Consider the following 23,381-nt stretch of genomic DNA (forward strand, 5'->3'; position numbering starts at 1 on the left):
ACCTCCCGGCGCCTTTGATGCCGAAGTTTTTTACACCCAGAAAAATCCCATTGAGGCACCGGGGGAAGGGTGGGGGAGGGGCGCGGTGGGGGAGGGGCGCGGTGGGGGCGGGGGGCTGCAGCAGATGGGAAAGTGCCCCCGACAGGGTGGGGGGGGCTGGGGATGGGGATGGGGATGGGGATGGGGGGGGGGATCCCGGCGTTGGGAACGGGGTGGGGGAAGGATGCGCCCCCCGCCCGCGGAGGGAAATGCCGGAGTATTTAAATTCAATTAAAATAAATAAATAAGTGGCGGCCGCCCCCTCCCCCCCGCGGCCCCTCCCCCCGGGGGGCCGGGCCCTCCCGCATCACCACGTGGCTTCCTCCCGCAAACATTTTCACTCCTTTTTCCAGGTCGGTTTTATTTAGAGGCGGTGCCCCGGCTGCCCAGAGGCGTCCGGTGACACTCGAGTGCCACTCGGGCCGACTTGGGGGCCCCGCAGCCGCCGGCGCCACCGCCCTGCCCGCCGGGGCCGCCCCCTCCTCTTCTTCCTCCTCCTCCTCCTCCTCCTCCTCCTCCTCCTCCTCCTCCTCCTCCTCCTCCAGCGGCCGCCGCCCCCTCCCCAACGGCACAAAAATCCGCTCGGAAAAAAAAAAAAAAAAAAAGAAAAAAAAAAGAAAAAAAAAAAAAAGGAAAAAAAAAGAGAGAGAAAAAAAAAAAGGCAAAAAAGCCGGGAAAAGCGAGGGGGGCGAAGCGGAGCCGCCCAGCCCAGCCCCCGGCCCGGCGCAGCGCGGCCGGAGCTCGACGGGCGCTCGGCGGAGCCCCCCGGAGCCGCACCATGAACAAGCTCTACATCGGGAACCTGCCCGAGGGCGTCACCGCGGCCGAGCTGGAGAAAGTCTTCACCGAGCACCAGATCTCCTTCAGCGGCCAGTTCCTCGTCAAGTCCGGCTATGCCTTTGTGGACTGCCCCGACGAGCAGTGGGCCATGAAAGCCATCGAAACTTTCTCGGGTGAGCCGCGGGAGAAGCCCCCCCCCGATCCCTCCCGACCCCCTGGATCCCTCCCGATCCCTCCCGACCCCTGGATCCCTCCCGACCCCCTCAATCCCTCGCCCCCTTCAATCCCTCCCGACCCCCTTCGCCCTCCTTCCGTCCTTCTCAACACCTCCCGACCCCTCAATCCCTCCCGTTCCCCTCAGTCCCTCCTGAACCCCTGGATCCTTCCCGACCCCCTCCCGTTCCCCTCGATCCCTCCCGTTCCCCTCGATCCCTCCCGGCCCCCTCGATCCCTCCCGCTCCCCTACAAACCGCGGGGTCCCCGTCGGGGCCGAGCCGTGGCCCCGCTTTTTGTCCCTTCCCCGGCAGCCCCGGCGGGCGATGGGGGCACAAAGCGACCCCGGGCCCCGCGTGGGTCCCCCCGGCCGCGGCAGCCCCGGCGGGCTCGGGGGCTTTGGGCACCGCGGGACTTTGGCCATTTTGATTCGAGCCGGGGTTCCTGGGGCGTGTGGTGTGTGCGGGAGCGCGAGGTCGCCATGCTGCGAGCAGCCACAGAGGAAAGCTCTGGGAAGGGGGAATTTGGGAGAATGTTGGGAATTGGGAGGTTTTTGAAGGGGTTTTTTTGGCCCCTTCTCCGTCTCCCCCCCCCCCCCCCCCCCACCCCGGGCTCCTCCAGCCGCGCTCTGCCCGTCTTCTTCTTCCTCTTCTTCCTCACTGCCCCCAAAAATAAATGAAATTAAGAATCGTGGAATCAGCCAGCAGCGAGGAGAGCCCGCTCCATTTTCCAAGAGAAATCCATTCCTGCCGTGGAGTCCCGATTTTGGAGCCTTTTGGTGGGAAAGGGGGAGGGAATCTGCCCCAAGGACTTTTCCTGGAGGGCTGAAAGAAAGGGGGGAATTCTCCAAATCCACCCAAAAGTCCCAAATCCCATCCCTCGTTCCCTTCCAGGCTGAAGTGAGGAATTAAATATTCCTAAGGAACGTTGTCCAGAGCCACCACTCCCACTTGGAGCCAGGCTCGCATTTCATAAAAATCCACTTGTGAAGGAGCCGGGGGATGGATTTGGGGGAATTTGGGGGAATTTGGGGAGGTTTCCCGGCATGATTCCTGTTTATCCCAAGCTTTTCCTGCCCACCCGTCCCGGATTTTCAAACCCAGGCACATTTTTGTTTTTAGGAAAAGTGGAGCTTCACGGGAAGCAGCTCGAGATCGAACACTCGGTCCCCAAAAAGCAAAGGTAACGACAGCGTTTTCATTGATTTTTAATTGTTATCACCGTAATTATTGATTTCTGTTGGGGAGGGGTGTAAAAAATACGAGAGAAAAGAGGCAAAAATTTACACCTAAAACGTGTAAAATGCAGAGGTGTCAGTGCTTTGGGCTCGGGTTCGTCCCCAGCGAGGCGAGTTTAATTAATTCTTTCAACATTTCATGAATTCATTTAATTTTTTTTTTGGCAAAGAAAACTTCCTCGGCCAGTTTTTTATTAAAAAAAAAAAAAAAAAAAAAAGAGGGAAAGAAAGAAATAAAAAAAAAAAAGGTGAAATAAATAATTCTCCACCCGGCGGCCCAGGGTGATGGATGCCTTTGGCTTGGGATTTTCAAACTTGTGGCACTGGAAGAATTTCCCGGCTCCTCTTGGCTCCTGGGCTGGGAAATGGGGGAGATCCTTTGGTCTGGAGGAAGTCAAAATTTCAAAAATTAATTAAAAAAAAAAAAAAAAAGCTTCAAACCAAGTGAATTTTGCTGGGGATGGATGGCGAGAAAGGAATAAAAACCCCACGCGGCCGGGCAGGGATTTAAAGCCTGGCTGAATTCCTTGGGTTTTGGGGTGAAAAGCGCCGGTTTTGGGCTTTCCGTGGGCTTTCCTTCTCCCGCCGCCGTGCCCAGCCCATCCCATCTCCATCTTCCTTGGCCCTTTGTTGTTCCCGGCTGGAGCTGGGAGAGCTCTGGAAAAGCCTCCCCGCGCTCCAGCCCCGCCAGAATTCCCGAAAATCCTTCCTGGATTTCGGGTTTTCCCCCCAGAAATTCCGCTCCCCCCCTTCCTTTCCCTTTTCCCTCCCGAACTCCAGGAATCCCCGATCCCAAAGAGTCCACGTTGGACCCAAATCCATCGCCACGTGACGGGAGGCGCCTTTTCCAAAGGGGAAAGAGGGAGGGGACGACGCCAACTCTTCCCATCCCCAAACTTCCCCAAATCCCTCCTTTCCCGACCTTTTCCATCCCTTTCCTGCCCCGTTTTGGGATCGCCCCCTTTGGCCTCGCCTCAAACTTCGCGAGGAGCGCGGCGGGGGCTGATCCCAACGGGCTGATCCCAAATCCAGCCCGGAATTCCTCCGAGCTTTTTCCCGGTCCGGATTCCCCGATTTTCGTGGGATAATCATAATTTTTATTCTTTTCCCCCCCCCCTCCCCTCCCCCGGCGCCTCGCGATCGATGATTTTTGTTCCCGCGCCTCGCCGCGGCTTCGGCATCCAGGGATCGGGGGAGGGGGGAGGATATTGGGATGGAATTCCATGAAAAGTAACAAAATATCCCTTCAAAAAAACCAGGAAAAGCTCTTTTTTTATTTATTCCCCCCCTCCCCCCCCCCTTTGGGTAATCAATAATTTGGGGAGCGAGGAGCGGATTTCGCCCCCCTTTGCCCCACGCGGAATTCCCTGGAAATGGGAATATTCCTCCGGGTTTTGGGGTTTCAGGGAGGGCTGGGGAACGGGGGAACTTCTACAATATTTTGGGATTGGGATTGGTTTTGCTCCTGGGTATCCCTAAAAACGCCGTGCCTTGGATTGGCCGCTAAAATCCCATTTTGGGGTTTTTTTGGGGTTAAAATGAACACCCCGCGCCCCCCCCCCCCCACTCCGGGGCTGCTCTTAAAGGGCCAGCGCCGCTTTTCCCACTTTTCCCTCCGGGGGCGTTTTGAGGGAATTTTGGGGGATTTCGGGAGCGTCCCGGGCGCTTTTGTGCCACTTTTGGGACGCGTTTGGTGCTTCTGAGTGGGCAAGAGGCGATTTTGGGGCCGCTGCCCCGAGCTGGGCAAGCTCGGGTGCTGCAAAGGGGATTTCTGGGGGGGATTTGGGGGATTTGGGATCCCCCCAATCCCGGGAAGAGGCAGCGGCTCCCTCAAGGGAGGGGTTTGGGGTTTTTTGGGGGGGGTTTGGATTGGGGTTTTTTTTTTTTAATCTTTCTCTCCTTTCTCGTTTTCCAGCCTGGATTTTCCAGCTGGGACGCGCGGGGAGCAGGAAATGGTTAAGGGAGGCAGGATCGGGTGGGTCGGAGGCTCCGAGAGCAGAAATCCTCCCCTTTCCCCTCCCCCAAAACAGGAGATGCTTTTTTTTTTTTTTCTTTTTTTTCCTCCCCCCCCCCCCTTTTTTTTATCCCTTTAAAAATGTGGGAAAACGAGTCAGGAGCGGCGCTGCCCTTCCCGGTTCGTTCATTAAAACAAAACCTGCAAAAAACCCCCCAAAAGTTGGGTTTTTCTTTAGGTTGAAGCGGAAAAAAGCGTTAAAAAAACCTTAATTTGGGTGCTCGGAATGAATTCGTGCCTTCAAATTCCAAGGAATTCTTTCCTGCTGCTTTATTCCCCCTTTTTTAAAACCTCTCCAAAATTCAGCAGAAAAAAATAATTTAAAAAAAACCAACCCAATCCCAAATGGGTTAAAATGGCAGCAAAAAAGGGATTTGGGGTGAGCGGCTCCCAGAGGAATAAATTGATTTATTGTGGATTAATTCCTGGGAATCTTCAAATTATTTTGGCGAGCAGCGGGAATTGTTTCAGTGGGATCGCTCGGAAGTGTTAAATTGGGAAAAATATTGCTAAAAATGGGGTTTTCTCAGCAAAAAGGAGCTTTCAGGTGAATTTGGGGTCGTTCCCAGAGTTTTGTTGCTGTTGGGGAGCTGCTTCTTCTTGGATTTTGTTCGATGGGAAAACTTGGGATTTGCATCCCGAAAAATCTCCCAAATCCTCCTCGTCTGAGTCGCCAGAAAAGTTTGAAAAAGCGAAAATTCTTTAGAGGAAAAGAAGTTGAAATTCGGGGATTTTGGTTGGGATTTAGGGATTGGGGTCGGATTTGGGATGGGGGAAAAAATGGGAATGGGAAGGGGGTTTCCAGCCCCTCACGGGGTTGTGCTCTGGGCGTGGATTGGAGTTGTAATTAAATTATTATTATTATTATTATTATTATTATTAATTGCTGTGGTGGCAGCAAAGTTCAGCGCAGAGCAGGGAAATGCTGGAAAAAGCCTCAAATTCAGCTTTTTTTCCTTGGATTTCTCTTCAAATCTGGTGTTTCCCACCGGAAAAATCCCAATTTTACCCAGGGAAATCCCTGGAATTAATTGTTCCTAACGAAAAATGCTGAATTCAGGTTGAGGGCGAGTGGGGCTCCTTTGTTTTGCCACTTTTCAGCCCAAAATTTGGGGGTTTTTTTCCCCTGGTGAGGGTTGGATTTGCTGGAAAATAAACCAAAAAATGGGCTGAAACAACCCAAAAATGGGCAAAAACAACCCAAAAATGGGCTGAAACAAACCCAAAAATGAACTAAAATGACCCAAAAATGAGCTAACCCAAAAATGGGCAAAACCAACCCAAAAGTGAACAAAACCAACCCCAAAATGGCTGAAACAACCCAAAAATGAAACAAAACAACACAGAGGTGAACTAAAGCAACCCAAAAATGAAATAAAACAACCAAAAAATGGACTAAACCCAAAAATGGGCTGAAACAACCCAAAAATGGGCAAAAACGACCCAAAAATGAACTAAAATGACTCAAAAATGGACCCCAAATTGAAATAAACCCCAAAATGGGCTGAAACAACCCAAAAATGAAAAAAAAACCAAAAATGGGCAAAAATGAATCCAAAGATGAACTAAAACGACCCAAAAATGAAATAAAACAACCCAAAAATGGACTAAAACAACCCAAAAGTGAAATAAACCCAAAAATGAACTAAAATGACCCAAAAGTGAACTAAACCAGCCCAAAAATGGCTGAAACAACCCAAAAATAAAATAAACCCCAAAAAGAGCTGAAACAACCCAAAAATGAGCTAAAACAACCCAAAAATGAAATAAACCCCAAAATGAGCTGAAACAACCCAAAAATGAGCTAAAACAACTCAAAAATTAAAATAAACCCAGCAATGAACTAAAACAACCCAAAAGTGAAATGAACCAACCCAAAAATGAATTAAACCAACCCAAAATGAACTAAACAACCCAAAAGTGAAATAAACCCAAAAATGAAATAAAACAACCCCAAAATGAGCTAAAACAACCCAAAAATGAAATAAACCCAAAAATGAAATAAACCAACCCCAAAATGAGCTAAAACAACCCAAAAATGAAATAAACCCAGCAATGAACTAAAACAACCCAAAAGTGAAATGAACCAACCCAAAAATGAATTGAACCAACCCAAAAATGAACTAAACCAACCCAAAAACGGGCTCAGGGACGTGGATCGTTCTTTCCCCGCCCCAGAAAAGCTCCGATGGGTTTTGGGCTGGAATCCCTAAATCCGATCCTTTTCCCTTCCGGCCAGGCTGGGCTGGAGAACGGGAAATTCCGGGGTGAAAAAGAGGAATTTAAGGCAAATTTCTGCTTTTTTCTGCCCGGGAGCTTCCGGCTGCTCCCGGTTTTGCACCTCCGGGGATGGAAATAATTTGGGAATTCCGAGGTTTTGATGATTTTCAGCCCCAAAAAAAGAGAAAAAATTGAACGAATGGTGAAGGATTTTTCCATAAATTTCGTTCCTGAGGGTGAAAAGGGAGAGAATTCCATGAAATTCGGGATAGCGGGGAGAGGAAAAGGAAGTTGGGAATGGGCAAAAGTGAAGAAAATTCCTTTATTTCCCCTCTTCCTGTGTGGGAAATGTGGGGAAAATGTCCCAAAAAAGGGAGATTTTGGTGAAAGCTTGGGAATTGTGAAGCCACGGAGGAGGGATTTGGAGGATCTGGAGTCGGAGAAGGAGAAATGATGGGATTTTGGGAATTTCGGTGGGAATTGCAGGGGTTGAGCCGGGGTTTCCAACGGAATCTGGGTCGAAATTTGGGTTCAAGCTCAGGCAAAGAAGCCCAGGCTGAGGGGAAGGGAGAAAGTTCCTCCCTTTGGGAATTGGGACTTTTAGGGATTTAAATAAAAAATTCCCAAAAAATAAAAGGAGATTCCTGCCCCTTCCAGCCCAAATTCCCGGTGGTGTTCAAGTTTTCCAGGGATTTTGGGAGGGGTTTGGGGGAGAATCCAGGTTGGATGAGGGACCCCAGCTCCTTTTCCTGACTTTTTTTGGGGCTTTTTCCGCTGCTTTTCCAGGGTTGCTGGGTTTGGGAGCGGGAGGTGCCTCGGATCCAGGTGGAATTTGGGATTTTTCTGCCTCTTTTAAACCATCCCGCTGGTTTTTATGGAGAAAAGGGGCAAAACTGGACAGAATTTCCCTAAATTTGGGAGCTGCCGCTTCCCAAAAAAATGAGGAGGTGAAACCTGAAAATTCCAAGTTTTTGTTGGAGAAGAAGCTCTTTGGAGAGGTTTGAGGAACTTTTCCAAGGGCTCTGTTCGGGGTTTCTTTGCTCCACAGGGAATTTTGGGAAAAGTTTTAGGGGAAAATTCCCATTTTTACCCAAACCGAAGGAATTTCAAAGCTTAAACTGGGATGTGAATTCCCAAATCCCCCATTCCGGATGGATCTGGGGGTGGGAAGCTGCCAAACTGGGGGATACTGGGAAGCAACTGGGATGAGGAAATTCCAGGGTTTCCCCATCCTCAGAGTCCCTGAGCACCTGGGAATTCTCATCCTGCCCTGCTGGAAGCGTGGGACGAATCCAGGAGGCTCCGGAGTGGGAGCAGAAATCTCTTCCCAGAAAAGCCTAAAAAATCTGGGAAAAGGGGAGAAAATTCCCTCAGGGATGGGGCTGAGCTGCTGCCCCTTCCCGGATTCCGGGCTGGATTTGGATGGGAAGCGCCTGCAGCAGCTCGGGAATTGTCTCCTCCCCAGGAATGGGGGGGTTTTTTGGGATGAAAACCCAAATTTGAGGAAAGGAGAATCCTGATCCCGATCCCAATCCCGGGGGTGAGCGGGGTTATCCCGGCGGCATTCCCAGGAAACGTGGGAATCCTTCAGGGAATTCTGCCTGGAAATCCTTGCTGGGTGTTGCTTCCAGGTTATCCTGGGGCTTTTGGGGCTGGGAGGTTGTCCTGGTTCCTGCAGGAATCCCGGGATACAGTGGGAAGTTTGGGAAGTTTCACTCCGTGGGTTTCCCTGGGAATTGCTGGGAAAGGGAATTTCAAGGGTTGTTTTGGGCTCCTTTCCCCGAAACCCTGGCATGTTTCCATGGAGAAGCCTCGGGAGCGGGAGCCGATCCCGCTCTGGTTCCGCTCCAGCCTCCGGAAAATTGTCCCGGCTTGGAATCGACGGATTTAACACAAAAATCGGGATTTACATGGAAAACTGCTGGATTTTTCCCTCTGGAAAGGGGCTTGGGAAGGTTGGGATCCTGCAGCCGTTCGTGGCTCATCCCCGTCAGGAACAGCGCGTTCCTCGTGTCCCATTCCCACTGGGAATTCCCTGGCTCGTGTCCCCTTCCCATCGGGAACAGCCCATTCCTTGTGTCCCATTCCCACAGGGAATTCCTTGGCTTGGGTCCCCTTCCCTGGGCTTGGTTTTGTTCTGGAATCATCCCAAGAGATTGCAGCCGAGCTTTGGATCCCAGAGCCTTTTCCAAGGGGAGATTTTGGGCTATCCAGGTGTGTTGGGAAGAGCTTTGGGAATCCTCCATCCCCCATCCCGGGCCGATCCCGCTCTGCCACCGTTCCCCAGAGGAACTTCCCTGCAGGAGCTGGGAATCCGTGAAAGCCGAGGGGCAGGGGGAGTTCCTTGGGAATGTGGCTGGAAGTGAGGGGGCAGGAGCTGGGAATGGGATGGGAGCGCCCCCGGAGCGGGAACATCCCGGCTCTGGGTGGGGGGAGCGGAATTCCCGCCTGGAAAAGAAAAAAGAGAGGAACTGAAGCGACCGAAAGGAATCCGACTGTGGGAAGCGTCGGAAGCGTCGGGAATGGTTCGGGTGCTTTGTTGGGACGGACGCTCCAGAGCGGAGCTGGAATTCCAAACTTTCCCTGGCTACCGGAATGCTCCGGAGCAAACCCGGCCGGGAAAACGCCCCCGGACCCGCGGGGAGAGCTCCGGGTGTGGGCTTAGGGATGAGGCAGCGGGATGGGCTCGGGATGGGCTCCAGGCAGGGAAGCGCCGGGATCCACGGAGCCCGACGGGATCCATCCCGCACCATCCTCGCCAGGGCTTTTCCGTGGGCAAACAGAGCCGGAGATTCCCGGGCAACGGATTGGGGCAGAAAAAACGGGAAGTTCGGGCCCCCCCGCCACGGTTCCGGGGCTCTTCCAAGGTTCAGGGAGATCCCGAGGGAGCGGCTCCCGGGATCAGAGAATTGAGGAGAGGGGAATTGGGAACAGAATTCCCAAAGAAAAAGGGAAGAGAATTCCCACAGAACTGCTCCCAGGGCCGGGTTCTCCCCCCCCCAGTCGGAGCCGGGTTTTTCCAGCTGGGATTGGAGCGGAATCAAAGCTCCGTGTTCCCATCAGTGCCCGGCTCCGAGCGCTCCTGGAGAACCCAGACTGTCGGGATGTCCTCGGATTCCCGCAGGTTTGGGATCCACCTGTTCCCACAGGGAAATTCCGGCTCTTCCCGGCCCCCCCAGCTCCTGCTCCGTCACCCCACGGTGCCGAGGGGGCGGATCCAAAGGAATTCCTGACTTTTCCCTCCTCGGTGCGTTGGGAAATGTTGTGTTCGGTGCTGAAAGATTTTCCGAGCGTTGGGAATTCTGGGATTTTGTGTGGATGAGGGGCAGAGCAGAGCAGGGAGAGGCTCCGATCTCCATCCCAGCTCCACGTTTTTCCTGGAATTTCACCAGCAAAACTCCGGCTTTGCCTCAATTCCCGCAGGATTCCGGAGTTGTGGGATCAGCCCTGGCTGTGCAGGGAGCTCCCTGCCATTCCATAATCCTAATTAATCCATCCTAATTAATCCATCCTAATTAATCCATCCTAATTAAACAATCCCAATAATTCCTGACTGGAGGGATCCCAAACTCCTGGAGCCTTCACCTGCCGGGAGTTGGGGAAAAGGGTTGGAATTGGGGATTTTCCCTTTTAGCCAGGGCTGTCAATCCTTATCCTAAACATTCCTTGGGATTCATGGATCGCATCCAGGCCGGAGCCCCCGGGCGGCTCCTGCTCCCTCCCGCAGGCGCAGTGCCAGCGAGCGCAGCTACCGATGATGAGATGGATGATTGACAGCTGTCAATCACCCGGATAATGAGGCTCAATTAGCCAGGAATTCCAGCATTTTGGGAGCCGCCCAGGAGCTGGAGCAGACGGACGGGATTTGGGATCCCTGGGCGAGGCAATTCCCGGAGGGAGGCAGCGACTGGGATCCGCTTTTGGGATTTTCTCTGCTCCGGCTGCTCCCGAAACGTGGAATGTTCCTGGTGGCGGGGGCCGAAATCCCGGTTCTTATCCAGGGATCGGGGATGGAGCGGGAAATCCCGGCGCTGTGGGGTGATCTGGGAAGCGCTCTGGGATCCGAGCTGGGCTGAGCAGCTGCTCCGGGAGAAGCTTTGCCTTTAAACCTCCCGGGTTTTGGGATTTTCACCGACGGTCGTGGGATGTTTTCCTGAATGCTCATGGTCCAGCCAGCACCGGCTCTGGGGTCCGTTTGGGAGCTGGAATTTGGGATTTTCCTGCAGGAATGGGAATCTCTCAGTGAGGGGGGACCTGGGGAACCCCCCGGGCTCAGCTTTGGGGCAGGCTGGGAGCGCCGGGAAGAGCCTCCCGCTCCGTCGGCAAAGTGCAGTGGGAAGAGCACGGAAAACAGCCGGGCTTCCCCAGACTCATCCCGAACTCATCCCAAACTCATCCCGAACTCATCCCCAACTCATCCCCAACTCATCCCAAACTCATCCCCAACTCATCCCAAACTCATCCCCAACTCATCCTGAACTCATCCCAAACTCATCCCGAACTCATCCCAATCTCATCACTCATCCCAAACTCATCCCGAACTCATCCCAATCTCATCACTCATCCCAAACTCATCCCAATCTCATCCTGAACTCATCCCAAACTCATCCCGATCTCATCCCAAACTCATCCCGAACTCATCCCGAACTCATCCCAATCTCATCCCAATCTCATCCCGATCTCATCCCAAACTCATCCCAATCTCATCCTGAACTCATCCCGAACTCATCCCAAATTCATCCCCAGCTCATCCCCAACTCATCCCGTTCCCTTCTCTATCACCGGGAAATTTGTCCTGGCTGCAGCTGCTGCCTTTGGCATGGATGGATTTTGGGAAGCTGGGGGATGGCTGGAATTGTCCTCGGGGCACGGCAAGGAGAAGGGGGGTTTGGAGAGTCCTGTGGGATTCCTGTGGGGTTCCCGTGGGATTCCCGTGGGGTTTCCATGGGGTTCCTGTGGGATTCCCATGGGGTTCCCGTGGGATTCCCGTGCGGTTTCCATGGGGTTCCTGTGGGATTCCTCTGGGGTTTCTGTGGGGTTCCCGTGCGGTTACCATGGGGTTCCCATGGGATTCCCGTGGGGTTTCCGTGGGGTTCCTGTAATTTCCCACATTTCGCTGGCTCAGAGGGCAAATCACGGCTGGGACCTGTGGCCGAAACGTTTTCCTGGGAGCCAGGGAGGAGCCGCTGCCATCCAGCGGGGACGGGCTCTGTGCCTCAAAGTGAGAATTCCCTGTGGAAAAGGGCAGGGACACTCCGGGATGTGCCGGAGCTGCTTTTCCATCGGCGCCGACCCCGCTGGATCCCGGCCAGGTCCTTGCTCCGGCTGCTGCCCCCGTGCCAGGACACTGCAGGGAATTCCCAGCGGATTCCCAGTGAAGGAGATCCCTGGGGATGCATCCGGGGGGATCCCGACTTCCAGAGCTTCCCCTGAGAGCTTCCAAAGTTTCAATCCCGGAACCTGCTCTGGGCTCCAGCGGGCTTCCGCCTCCCTGGGATCCGGGGCTTTTTCTGGATGCCCATCCCTGTTCCTTGGAGCTGCTCCGGTGTGGCCTGGCAGGGATTTTGGGGATATCTTTGAATCCCCATTTTTGGGCACCTTGAGGCGTCGCTCCCTTTCCGCAGGAATTTGGGGTTCTGGAGGCTCTGGATGATCCCAAGGCTGTTCCCAGCTGTCCCCAGCAGCTGCTCGGATCAGGATCTGGGGAAATTTGGGCTCAGGATTAAACCAGGAGCTGCTATTTTGGGGAAAGGGAGTTGGGAAGAGCCAAAATTGGGAGCAGCCGGAGAGCAGCCGGGGTCAGGAGCCGTGCCGGAGAGAGCTCGGACACGGGAATGACATCCCAAGGGGCGGCTCCTCGTCCCTCTCTGCTCCTTCCCCATCCTCCCGTTTAACCTGGCAAAAGTCACACCCAGCCCGCGGATCTGAGCGGTGCCGGAGGGATTCTGGAATTTCACTCCCGGCACAATTCCGGCCCCATCATGAACCGAGAGCCGCCGGGAATCCCCGGAGCACTCGGAATTCCAAGGCTCGCTCTGATCCGTGGACGTGCAGCAGCTCCACCCCAAAATCCCCCTTTTTTCATCCTTCCAGGAGCCGGAAAATCCAGATCCGGAACATCCCGCCGCAGCTGCGATGGGAGGTAAGAGGAGCGGATGCAGCTCCAGGCCTAATTCCCTAATTCCCTAATTCCCTAATTCCCTCTCTCCAGGATTCCTTCCTCGGGATCGGAGTCGATTTTCCCTCCTCTTTGTCATTAATTGGCTCTTAATTACCCCCCTTCCTCTCCCATTACAGGGGGGAAATCCCGGGATGGGGGCGAAGAAAGCAACACCGCTCGGAATCCCCATTAATTATTCCGGAATCCCCATGAATTCCGGAATCCCCATTAATTATTCCGGAATCCCCATTAATTATTCCGGAATCCCCATGAATTCCGGGGTGTTTGTGATTTCCCCATTGTAGAGGGAATAAAACGGATCCTCGCTTCCCGCTGGGATTTTTCCCTGGCTCTGCTTTCCCCCCCTGCTGGCTCCGACCTTGGTCCAGCAGCGTCCTGGAGCTTCCCGGCCTTAATTGCTTGGGAATTCTTAACGATCCTAATGACGGCAGCGCTGCCTTTAGGGATGGATGGGATTTCCCGGCATATCCCGAGGTAAATCGGGATGGTTTTCCCGCTTTTCCCAGGTTTTGGATGGGTTGCTGGCGCAGTACGGCACCGTGGAAAACTGCGAGCAAGGTAGGACGGGAATAAAATCCGGATTTCGGGAATTTCTGCCCCGTTCCAGGGGGAGGAGGGAATAAAGTCTGGATCCAGGAAAAACCCGCTTGGGAATCGCTGGGGAGATCCTGAGGGGATTCATCCCTCGTCCCAGGGGGTTTTGGGGGGTTTGAGCTGAGGTTTTTGTGCTAATTCCTGATTCTTTTCTTTCATTCCTGATTCCTTTCCCTAATTCCTGATTCTTTTTCCCTAATTCCTGATTCTTTTTCCCTAATTCTTGATTCCTTTTCCTAATTCCTGATTCCTTTTCCCTAATTCCTGCCTCCTTTCCCGAATTCCCGCAGTGAACACGGACAGTGAGACCGCCGTGGTCAACGTCACCTACGCCAACCGGGAGCAGACCCGGCAGTGAGTGCCCTGGGAATCCGGGAATCCGGGAATCTGGGAATCTGGGAATCCAGGATCTCCTCCCTGCCCCCCCGCCTGTAGGAACAAGGATTTCCAGTGCTGGGATCCCATCACTCCCAAATCCCGAAATTTTGGCTAAAACCAGCAAACCCTTGAGGACATCCCTTAAATCCAATTGGTTTTCCTTCATCTTCGGAAGGAATTCCAAGTTTTTGGGGTTTTCTCAGCAGCTCAGGGAGTAAAACTTGAACTTTTCGCTGGAGCAGAAGTGGGGATTTCCCTGGGCTTCCATGATTTTGGGAATTCTGCCTCCAGAAAAAGTAATCATGGGGAGAAATATCCCAGGAGCTCTCGGTGGGAGACTCGGAGACCATTCCCTGCTTTTTCCCTCATCCCGCACCTTCCCCTGCTCCCTTCGCAGCACGGAAAACCTCAGTCCTGCCACTTTTAAGGAATTTGGGGGTTAGTTTAGGGAATTTTCTTTGCCGGAACGGAGTCGGTGCCCGATTCCTGGAGCCGGGAATGTGGGAGGGAATGCGGAGAGCAGAGAGCGGCTCCTCCTCTGGCTGCCAGCCCCATCTACCGACAGCTGCCGGCTGCTGCATCCCGGGATTCCCGCGGGACGGGATTCGGGATGGATCTCAATCCCGCAGGCTCGGGAATCACTGCCTCGTGGGAACACCGGGACAGCGGCTTGGGATCTCTCACTCAACCCCTCAGGAGAGACGGGAGATCTGGGAATCCCTCCCTGCTTGGGAATTTTGGGAGAGGGATTCGGGAGCTCTCACTCAGTCCCTCAGCGGAGATCTGGGAATCCCTCCCTGTATGGGAATTTTGGGAGAGGGATTCGGGATCTCTCACTCAGCAGAGATTTGGGAATCCCTCCCTGCTTGGGAATTTTGGGAGAGGGATTTGGGATCTCTCACTCAGTCCCTCAGAGGAGATCTGGGAATTACGGGAACACCAGGACAGGGATTTGCAATCTCTCCCCACAGTCCCCCAGAGGAAATTCAGGAACCACTCCCCGCATGGGAGTTTTGGGAGACGCTCCCCTTAAAATATTCCTGGGCATTCCCTCCAGCTCCTGCTGCCGCTTTTCCCTTCTCCCATAAAACTTGCTCCCCATGGCCGACCCCGTCCCTTTTGGGGCCGATCCGCCGCTCGATGGCCCCGCAAACCCCAGCTCCGAGCGTTCTCCCGCCTTTCCCCAGAGCCATCACGAAGCTGAACGGGCACCAGCTGGAGAACCACGCGCTGAAGGTCTCCTACATCCCCGACGAGCAGCCGGGGCCGGAGAACGGCCGCAGGGCCTTCGGGGCCCGGGGCGCGGCCAGGCCCGGCTCCCCCACGCCCGCGGGGGCTCCCCCCAAGCAGCCCCCCCTGGACGTGCCCCTGCGGCTGCTGGTGCCCACCCAGTTCGTGGGGGCCATCATCGGCAAGGAGGGGGCCACCATCCGCAACATCACCAAGCAGACCCAGTCCAAGTGAGTCCCTCTGCCCGCAATTTTTCTGCCTCGTTGGGATTTTGGGGTTTTTTTTTTTTTAGGAAATATGGGATTTGTGGCTCCTCCTCGCTGTTCGCTGCCCCGGCCCTCAGGCTTCTCTCTGTGTCTCCCCATGCAAGGGCTGGGCTGGGACCCAAGTGGTTGCACTGGACATAAATTTGTGGGATTTCTCCCTACTGGATTTGGCTCCCAAGGAGCCAAATACACAAGCCAGTGCTTGTATTGGCACCCAAGGAGCTCTTTATCCCCCAAGGATGGGTTTATCCCCCAAGGAACCCTTTAAATCCCCCCAAGGAACCCTTTATACCCCCAGAAACACTTTATCCCCCCCAAGGAAGGATTTATCCCCCGAGGAAGGATTTCTTTGGGATACGAGGTGGTGGACACCCCATCCCATCCCATCCCACCCCAGTCGGGTGCTCATCCCTCAATCCCTCCTGCTGTTAAAAATCCCGTTCGGATTTTTGGGATTTGAGCTCCCAGGCCCCGCATCCCTGCGGGATACCCAGCCCATAGTTCCCTCCTCTTGCCTTCCTGGGTGCAATTCCAAATTTAGGGCAGAGCGGGAGCTCCGGGGAGCCGCTCCCAGGGCCCATCCCGAGTTTTTGTAGGATCGACGTGCACCGGAAGGAGAACGCGGGAGCGGCAGAAAAAGCCATCAGCATCCACTCGACGCCCGAGGGCTGCTCGGCCGCCTGCAGGATGATCCTGGACATCATGCAGAAGGAGGCCAAGGACACCAAGACGTAAGAATTCCCACGGATCCCACCCCGGGGTCTGCCCTGGGCTCCGTGGTGCAGGAATTTCGTGTTTGGGGACTCCAAGTGATGCGGTTTGAGCTTCCCCCATCCCTCTGTGCCAACCCCTCCTTCCCCTGCTTCCACAATCCCTCCTGTGGGGTTTTCCCCCCGTTCCCGTTCCCAGGGCTGAGGAGGTGCCGCTGAAAATCCTGGCCCACAACAACTTTGTGGGGCGCCTGATCGGCAAAGAGGGCCGGAACCTCAAGAAGGTGGAGCAGGACACGGAGACCAAAATCACCATCTCCTCGTAAGGATTCCCCCGGGAAACGGGGCGGGAATTCCTCACTCTGGGATGGGTGGGGGAGGAGGATGAGGATGGGAGTGGGGGGAGAGGTTTTAGTCCCCAAAGTTCTCTCGGGAAACTTTGGTGTTGGATTTTCTGTACTCCCTTTTCCCATCCCCTCTGGGGTCCCTTTGGGGTCCCTTCTCCATCCCTTTGAGGTTCCTTCCCTATTCCTTCAGTGTTCTCTGTAGTGTCCCCACCTCTTTGCTGTCCCCTCCCACCCTTTTGGGGCTGCAGCTCTCAGCACTGCCCAGTTTGGTGTCCAGAACTGGGATTTTCCTGTAAAACCCCATTTTTGGGGAAGGCAGCAAGAAACCCCCGGCTCAAACCCCATCCCCTTCCCTGGCCCTGTCCCCATCCCTTCCCCGGCCGTGTCCCCATTCCCTGCCCCGGCCGTGTCCCCATTCCCTGCCCCAGCCGTGTCCCCATCCCTGCCCCGGCCGTGTCCCCGTCCCTTCCCCGGCCGTGTCCCCGTCCCTTCCCCGGCCGTGTCCCCGTCCCTGCCCCGGCCGTGTCCCCATCCCTGCCCCGGCCGTGTCCCTGTCCCTTCCCCGGCCGTGTCCCCGTCCCTGCCCCGGCCGTGTCCCCATCCCTGCCCCAGCCGTGTCCCCATCCCTGCCCCGGCCGTGTCCCCATCCCTGCCCCGGCCGTGTCCCCGTGCCCCCGGTGCTGACGTCCCCCCTCAGGCTGCAGGACCTGACCCTGTACAACCCCGAGAGGACGATCACGGTGAAGGGCTCCCCCGAGAGCTGCTGCCGCGCCGAGCAGGAGATCATGAAGAAAGTGCGGGAGGCCTACGAGAACGACGTGGCTGCCATGAGCGTGAGTGGGGCCGGGCCTGGCCGGGGCGGCGACCCCAGAACACCAGCGCCCCTTTGATCCCAGTCACGACCCCTCCTCGTCCCTGATCCAATCCCTGTTCCTTTCTCCCCTCAGTCACCATCCCCCCTCATTCCTGATCTCCTTTCTCCCCTCAGTCACAATTCCCCCTCATCCCTGATCAAATCCATGCTGATTTCTGCCCTCAGTTACGATCCCACCTCATTCCTGATCTTATTCTCCCCTCAGCCACAATCCCCCCTCATTCCTGACCAATTCCACGTTTGTTTTCCCCTCAGTTACAATCCCACCTCATCCCTGACCAAATCCACACTGATTTCTCCCCTCAGCCACAATCCCCCCTCATTCCTGACCAATTCCATGTTCATTTTCCCCTCAGTTACGATCCCACCTCATCCCTGACCAAATCCGTGTTTGTTTTCCCCTCAGTTACCATTCCTGACCAAATCCCCGTTTGTTTTCCCCTCAGTTACAATTCCTGACCAAATCCCCTCAGTTGTTTTCTCCTCAGCCACAATCCCACCTCACCCCTGACCAAATCCCCGTTTATTTTCCCCTCAGTTACGATCCCTGACCAAATCCCCGTTTGTTTTCCCCTCAGTTACAATCCCTGACCAAATCCCCGTTTATTTTCCCCTCAGTTACAATTCCTGACCAAATCCCCGTTTGTTTTCCCCTCAGTTACAATTCCTGACCAAATTCCCGTTTGTTTTCCCCTGAGTTACAATTCCTGACCAAATCCATGTTTGTTTTCCCCTCAGTTACAATTCCTGACCAAATCCCCGTTTATTTTCCCCTCAGTTACGATCCCTGACCAAATCCCCGTTTATTTTCCCCTCAGTTACAATTCCTGACCAAATCCCCGTTTATTTTCCCCTCAGTTACCATTCCTGACCAAATCCATGTTTATTTTCCCCTCAGCCACAATCCCTGACCAAATCCCCGTTTGTTTTCCCCTCAGTTACAATCCCTGACCAAATCCCTGTTTATTTTCCCCTCAGTTACAATTCCTGACCAAATCCATGTTTGTTTTCCCCTCAGTTACAATTCCTGACAAAATCCCCGTTTGTTTTCCCCTCAGTTACAATTCCTGACCAAATCCCCGTTTATTTTCCCCTCAGTTACCATTCCTGACCAAATCCATGTTTATTTTCCCCTCAGCCACAATCCCTGACCAAATCCCCGTTTGTTTTCCCCTCAGTTACAATCCCTGACCAAATCCCTGTTTATTTTCCCCTCAGTTACAATTCCTGACCAAATCCATGTTTGTTTTCCCCTCAGTTACAATTCCTGACAAAATCCCCGTTTGTTTTCCCCTCAGTTACAATTCCTGACCAAATCCCCGTTTGTTTTCCCCTCAGTTACGATTCCTGACCAAATCCCCGTTTATTTTCCCCTCAGTTACAATTCCTGACCAAATCCCCGTTTGTTTTCCCCTGAGTTACGATTCCTGACCAAATCCCCGTTTGTTTTCCCCTCAGTTACAATTCCTGACCAAATCCCCGTTTATTTTCCCCTCAGTTACAATTCCTGACCAAATCCATGTTTGTTTTCCCCTCAGTTACAATTCCTGACCAAATCCCCGTTTATTTTCCCCTCAGTTACCATCCCTGACCAAATCCCTGTTTATTTTCCCCTCAGTTACGATTCCTGACCAAATCTCTGTTTATTTTCCCCTCAGTTACAATTCCTGACCAAATCCCCGTTTGTTTTCCCCTCAGTTACAATTCCTGACCAAATCCATGGTTTTTTTCCCCTCAGTTACAATTCCTGACCAAATCCCCGTTTGTTTTCCCCTCAGTTACAATTCCTGACCAAATCCCTGTTTATTTTCCCCTCAGTTACAATTCCTGACCAAATCCATGTTTGTTTTCCCCTCAGTTACAATTCCTGACCAAATCCCCGTTTATTTTCCCCTCAGTTACCATCCCTGACCAAATCCCTGTTTATTTTCCCCTCAGTTACGATTCCTGACCAAATCTCCGTTTATTTTCCCCTCAGTTACAATTCCTGACCAAATCCCCGTTTGTTTTCCCCTCAGTTACAATTCCTGACCAAATCCATGGTTTTTTTCCCCTCAGTTACAATTCCTGACCAAATCCCCGTTTGTTTTCCCCTCAGTTACAATTCCTGACCAAATCTCCGTTTATTTTCCCCTCAGTTACCATCTCTGACCAAATCCCCGTTTGTTTTCCCCTCAGTTACAATCCCTGACCAAATCCCCGTTTATTTTCCCCTCAGTTACCATCCCTGACCAAATCCCCGTTTATTTTCCCCTCAGTTACCATTCCTGACCAAATCCATGTTTGTTTTCCCCTCAGTTACAATTCCTGACCAAATCCCCGTTTATTTTCCCCTCAGTTACAATTCCTGACCAAATCCCCGTTTGTTTTCCCCTCAGTTACAATTCCTGACCAAATCCCCGTTTGTTTTCCCCTCAGTTACAATTCCTGACCAAATCCCCTCAGTTGTTTTCTCCTCAGCCACAATCCCACCTCACCCCTGACCAAATCCATGTTTGTTTTCCCCTCAGTTACAATTCCTGACCAAATCCGCGTTTGTTTTCCCCTCAGTTACAATTCCTGACCAAATCCCCGTTTGTTTTCCCCTCAGTTACAATTCCTGACCAAATCCCCTCAGTTGTTTTCTTCTCAGCCACAATCCCACCTCACCCCTGACCAAATCCATGTTTGTTTTCCCCTCAGTTACAATTCCTGACCAAATCCCCGTTTGTTTTCCCCTGAGTTACAATTCCTGACCAAATCCCCTCAGTTGTTTTCTCCTCAGCCACAATCCCACCTCACCCCTGACCAAATCCATGTTTGTTTTCCCCTCAGTTACCATCCCTGACCAAATCCCCGTTTGTTTTCCCCTCAGTTACAATTCCTGACCAAATCCCCATTTTTTTTCCCCTCAGTTACAATCCCTGACCAAATCCCCGTTTGTTTTCCCCTCATTTACAATCCCTGACCAAATCCCCGTTTGTTTTCCCCTCAGTTACAATCCCACCTCATTCCCGGCCTGAACCTGGCCGCCGTCGGGCTCTTCCCGGCCTCCTCCACAGCGGTGCCGCCGCCCCCGAGCAGCGTCTCCGGGGCCGCTCCCTACAGCTCCTTCCTGGTGGGTGACCCCGCTCGGGATATTCCCCATGGAAAACTCCCCCGGGATGGGCAGGGAGGCGGGACGGGCTGGAGTCATCTGGGGGAAAGGCGGTGGGAAAGGCGCTGAGGGTGGCTCAGCCCCATGGGAGAGGTGTGGGCATCGCTGGGGAGTAGGAGGGTGACAATGATCCAAAAATGGTGACACAGACCCCAAAATGATGACAGGGACCCCGAAATGGTTACAGTGACCCTGAAATGGTGACAGGAACCCCCCAAATGGTGACAGGAACCCCCCAAATGGTAACAGGAACCCCCAAATGGTTACAGTGACCCCAAAATGGTGACAGTGACCCCGAAATGGTGACAGCGACCCCGAAATGGTGACAGGAACCCCCCAATGGTTACAGTGACCCCAAAATGGTGACAGTGACCCCGAAATGGTGACAGCAACCCCAAAATGGTGACAGTGACCCCGAAATGGTTACAGTGACCCCCCAAATGGTTACAGTGACCCCAAAATGGTGACAGTGACCCCAAAATGGTGACAGGAACCCTCCAAATGGTGACAGGAACCCCCAAATGGTTACAGTGACCCCAAAATGGTGACAGTGACCCAAAAATGGTGACAGTGACCCCAAAATGGTTACAGTGACCCCAAAATGGTGACAGGAACCCCCCCAAATGGTTACAATGACCCCAAAATGGTGACAGTGACCCCGAAATGGTGACAGTGACCCCAAAATGGTGACAGTGACCCCGAAATGGTGACAGGAACCCTCCAAATGGTGACAGGAACCCCCACATGGTGACAGTGACCCCAAAATGGTGACAGTGACCCAAAAATGGTGACAGCGACCCCATAATGGTGACAGGAACCCCCCCGATGGTGACACTGAACCCCAAATGATGACAGGGAGCCCCAAATGGTGGCACTGACCCCAAACAGTGACCCTGCCTCCCGATCCCGTTCCCGCAGCCCCCGGAGCAGGAGACCGTGCACGTTTTCATCCCGGCGCAGGCGGTCGGGGCCATCATCGGCAAGAAGGGCCAGCACATCAAGCAGCTCTCGCGCTTCGCCAGCGCCTCCATCAAGGTGGGGCCGTCCCTCGGGGGCCCTTTTGTCCCCAGTTAGGAACATTTTTCCTGGGAAAAGCCCCCGGGAAGCGTGGGTGGGGCTGTAGCGCCGTGTCCGTCCCGTTGCAGATCGCGCCTCCGGAGACGCCGGACTCCAAAGTGCGCATGGTGGTGATCACCGGCCCGCCCGAGGCGCAGTTCAAGGTGCGCTGCCACCACCCCGGGGAGATCGGGGTGTCCCCTGTGAGGGAGGGCGGGGGGTGACCCCAACTGAGCCCCTAATTTAGATCTGGGCTCTCCCAGGGGCCGAGAGGGTTTGGAATTCTGAAGATTTTACAGGATGATGGCCCAGCCCAAATCCAGCCCAAATCCGGGGGTGGAGCTCCCTGTGCTGCCACCAGCCCAGGGGCTTTGGGGTGTTCCCTGTGAGGGAGGGCAGGGGGGTGACCCCAGCTCTGACCCCCCCAATCCGCAGCTGGGTAATCCCAGGATCAGCTCTCCCAGGGGAATTCTTTCCCCTCTTTCTGTTGTTTGAGTGGTTTTCTTTCCAGTTTAGAGTAGCCCGGAAACAATTTCTTTTCAAATTTTACTTTTTTCGGAAGCCTATGGAATTCCGGCGGGAGCGGGACACGTGGCATTTCTCCTCAGTTTTCCAAATTCCAAAGGACTGAGATTTGATGGGACGCTGCCCCATCCAGGGATGGATCTCAGGGTGGGACCTTCCTGACTCCATCCCTTCTCCAGGCCCAGGGCAGGATTTATGGGAAGCTGAAGGAGGAGAACTTCTTCGGGCCGAAGGAGGAGGTGAAGCTGGAGACGCACATCCGCGTGCCGGCCTCGGCCGCCGGCCGGGTCATCGGCAAGGGCGGCAAGACCGTGAGTGGGGACGGGAGGAGCGCGTCCCGAGGGAGGAATTCCCGGGAAGCAGCCGGGGTTTTCCTGCGGGGCTGACGCCGTCGGTGCCCCGCAGGTGAACGAGCTGCAGAACCTGACGGCGGCCGAGGTGGTGGTGCCACGGGAGCAGACCCCGGACGAGAACGAGCAGGTCATCGTCAAGATCATCGGGCACTTCTACGCCAGCCAGGTACGGCGCCGGCAGCTGCGGGAGCTCTCCGGGGCTTCTCCAGGGTAGTGTCCCCGTGGGAATCCTCCTGGGAATGGATTATTCCATGCCTGGCTGCTGGGTATGGCTGCTGTTTGGGATGTGGGAGCGTCAATCCCAAACCTGACTAGAACATGGAAAATGGGATGTCTGGGAGATGTCTGGTGGCCGTGCTGGACACTGGAGCATTTTCCATGGCAAACGAGGTCGTTTCCCTTTTCCTGAGGTCTCAGGGATCCCCCCGTGCTTTGCAGTTCTGGGAGATCTGGGATTTCTCACCTGGAGAAGGGAAGGATCCAGAGAGAGCTCGGAGCCCCTTGCAGGGCCTGGAGGGGCTCCAGGAGAGCTGGACTGGGGACAGGGGCTGGAGGGACAGGAGCCAGGGAATGGCTTCCCACTGGAATAGGGCAGGGCTGGGTGGGACACTGGGGAGGAATTCCTGGCTGGGCTGGAATTCCCAGGGAAGCTGTGGCTGCCCCTGGATCCCTGGAAGTGTCCCAGGCCAGGCTGGAGCACCCTGGGACGGTGGGAGGTGTCCCTGTCCGGGGCAGGGGCTGGAATGGGATGGGATTTAAATCCTTCCAACCCAAACCAGTCTGGGAATCCCATAATTAAATTCCCACCAGCGACTGCGTGGGCAGGATCCAAAGCTTTGGCGTTGCTCAAAGAGCTCATTTTTGGTCATCATCTCATCAATCCCGCCTGTCATTCCCAGGAAAAACACGGGAGAGCCCTGGGATAGGAGCTGCACCTGGACTTGGGTGGAAATTGGGAATGAAAGGGGTTTAATTGGGAAATGGGGATGGGAAAAGCCAGGCTGGATGGGGCTGGGAGCGGCCTGGGACAGCGAGGGCTGGGATGGGATGGGATGGGATGGGATGGGATGGGATGGGATGGGATGGGATGGGATGGGATTGCAGCATTCCATGAATCCCTGCCTGTCGTTCCCAGATGGCTCAGCGCAAGATCCGGGACATCCTGGCACAGGTGAAGCAGCAGCACCAGAAGGGCCAGAGCAGCCAGAGCCAATCCCGGAGGAAATAG

General features: G+C 54.3%; 1 protein-coding gene across 1 annotated transcript; it reads left to right on the top strand.

Annotated features, from left to right (window-relative positions):
• Positions 1 to 817: 817 nt before the first annotated feature.
• Positions 818 to 23,381, top strand: IGF2BP1 (insulin like growth factor 2 mRNA binding protein 1; the record flags this gene model as incomplete). Its single annotated transcript, XM_082297446.1, has 15 exons — positions 818 to 992; positions 2,154 to 2,214; positions 12,597 to 12,645; positions 13,191 to 13,242; positions 13,569 to 13,632; positions 14,844 to 15,116; positions 15,749 to 15,883; positions 16,062 to 16,184; positions 16,907 to 17,042; positions 20,058 to 20,180; positions 21,138 to 21,254; positions 21,365 to 21,439; positions 21,980 to 22,111; positions 22,206 to 22,319; positions 23,289 to 23,381. The coding sequence occupies 15 exons, from the start codon at positions 818 to 820 to the stop codon at positions 23,379 to 23,381; spliced, it is 1,722 nt and encodes a 573-aa protein (XP_082153572.1).

The sequence above is a fragment of the Coloeus monedula genome (genome assembly GCF_965178545.1).
Source record: "Coloeus monedula genome assembly, chromosome: 26".
Taxonomy (NCBI): domain Eukaryota; kingdom Metazoa; phylum Chordata; class Aves; order Passeriformes; family Corvidae; genus Coloeus; species Coloeus monedula.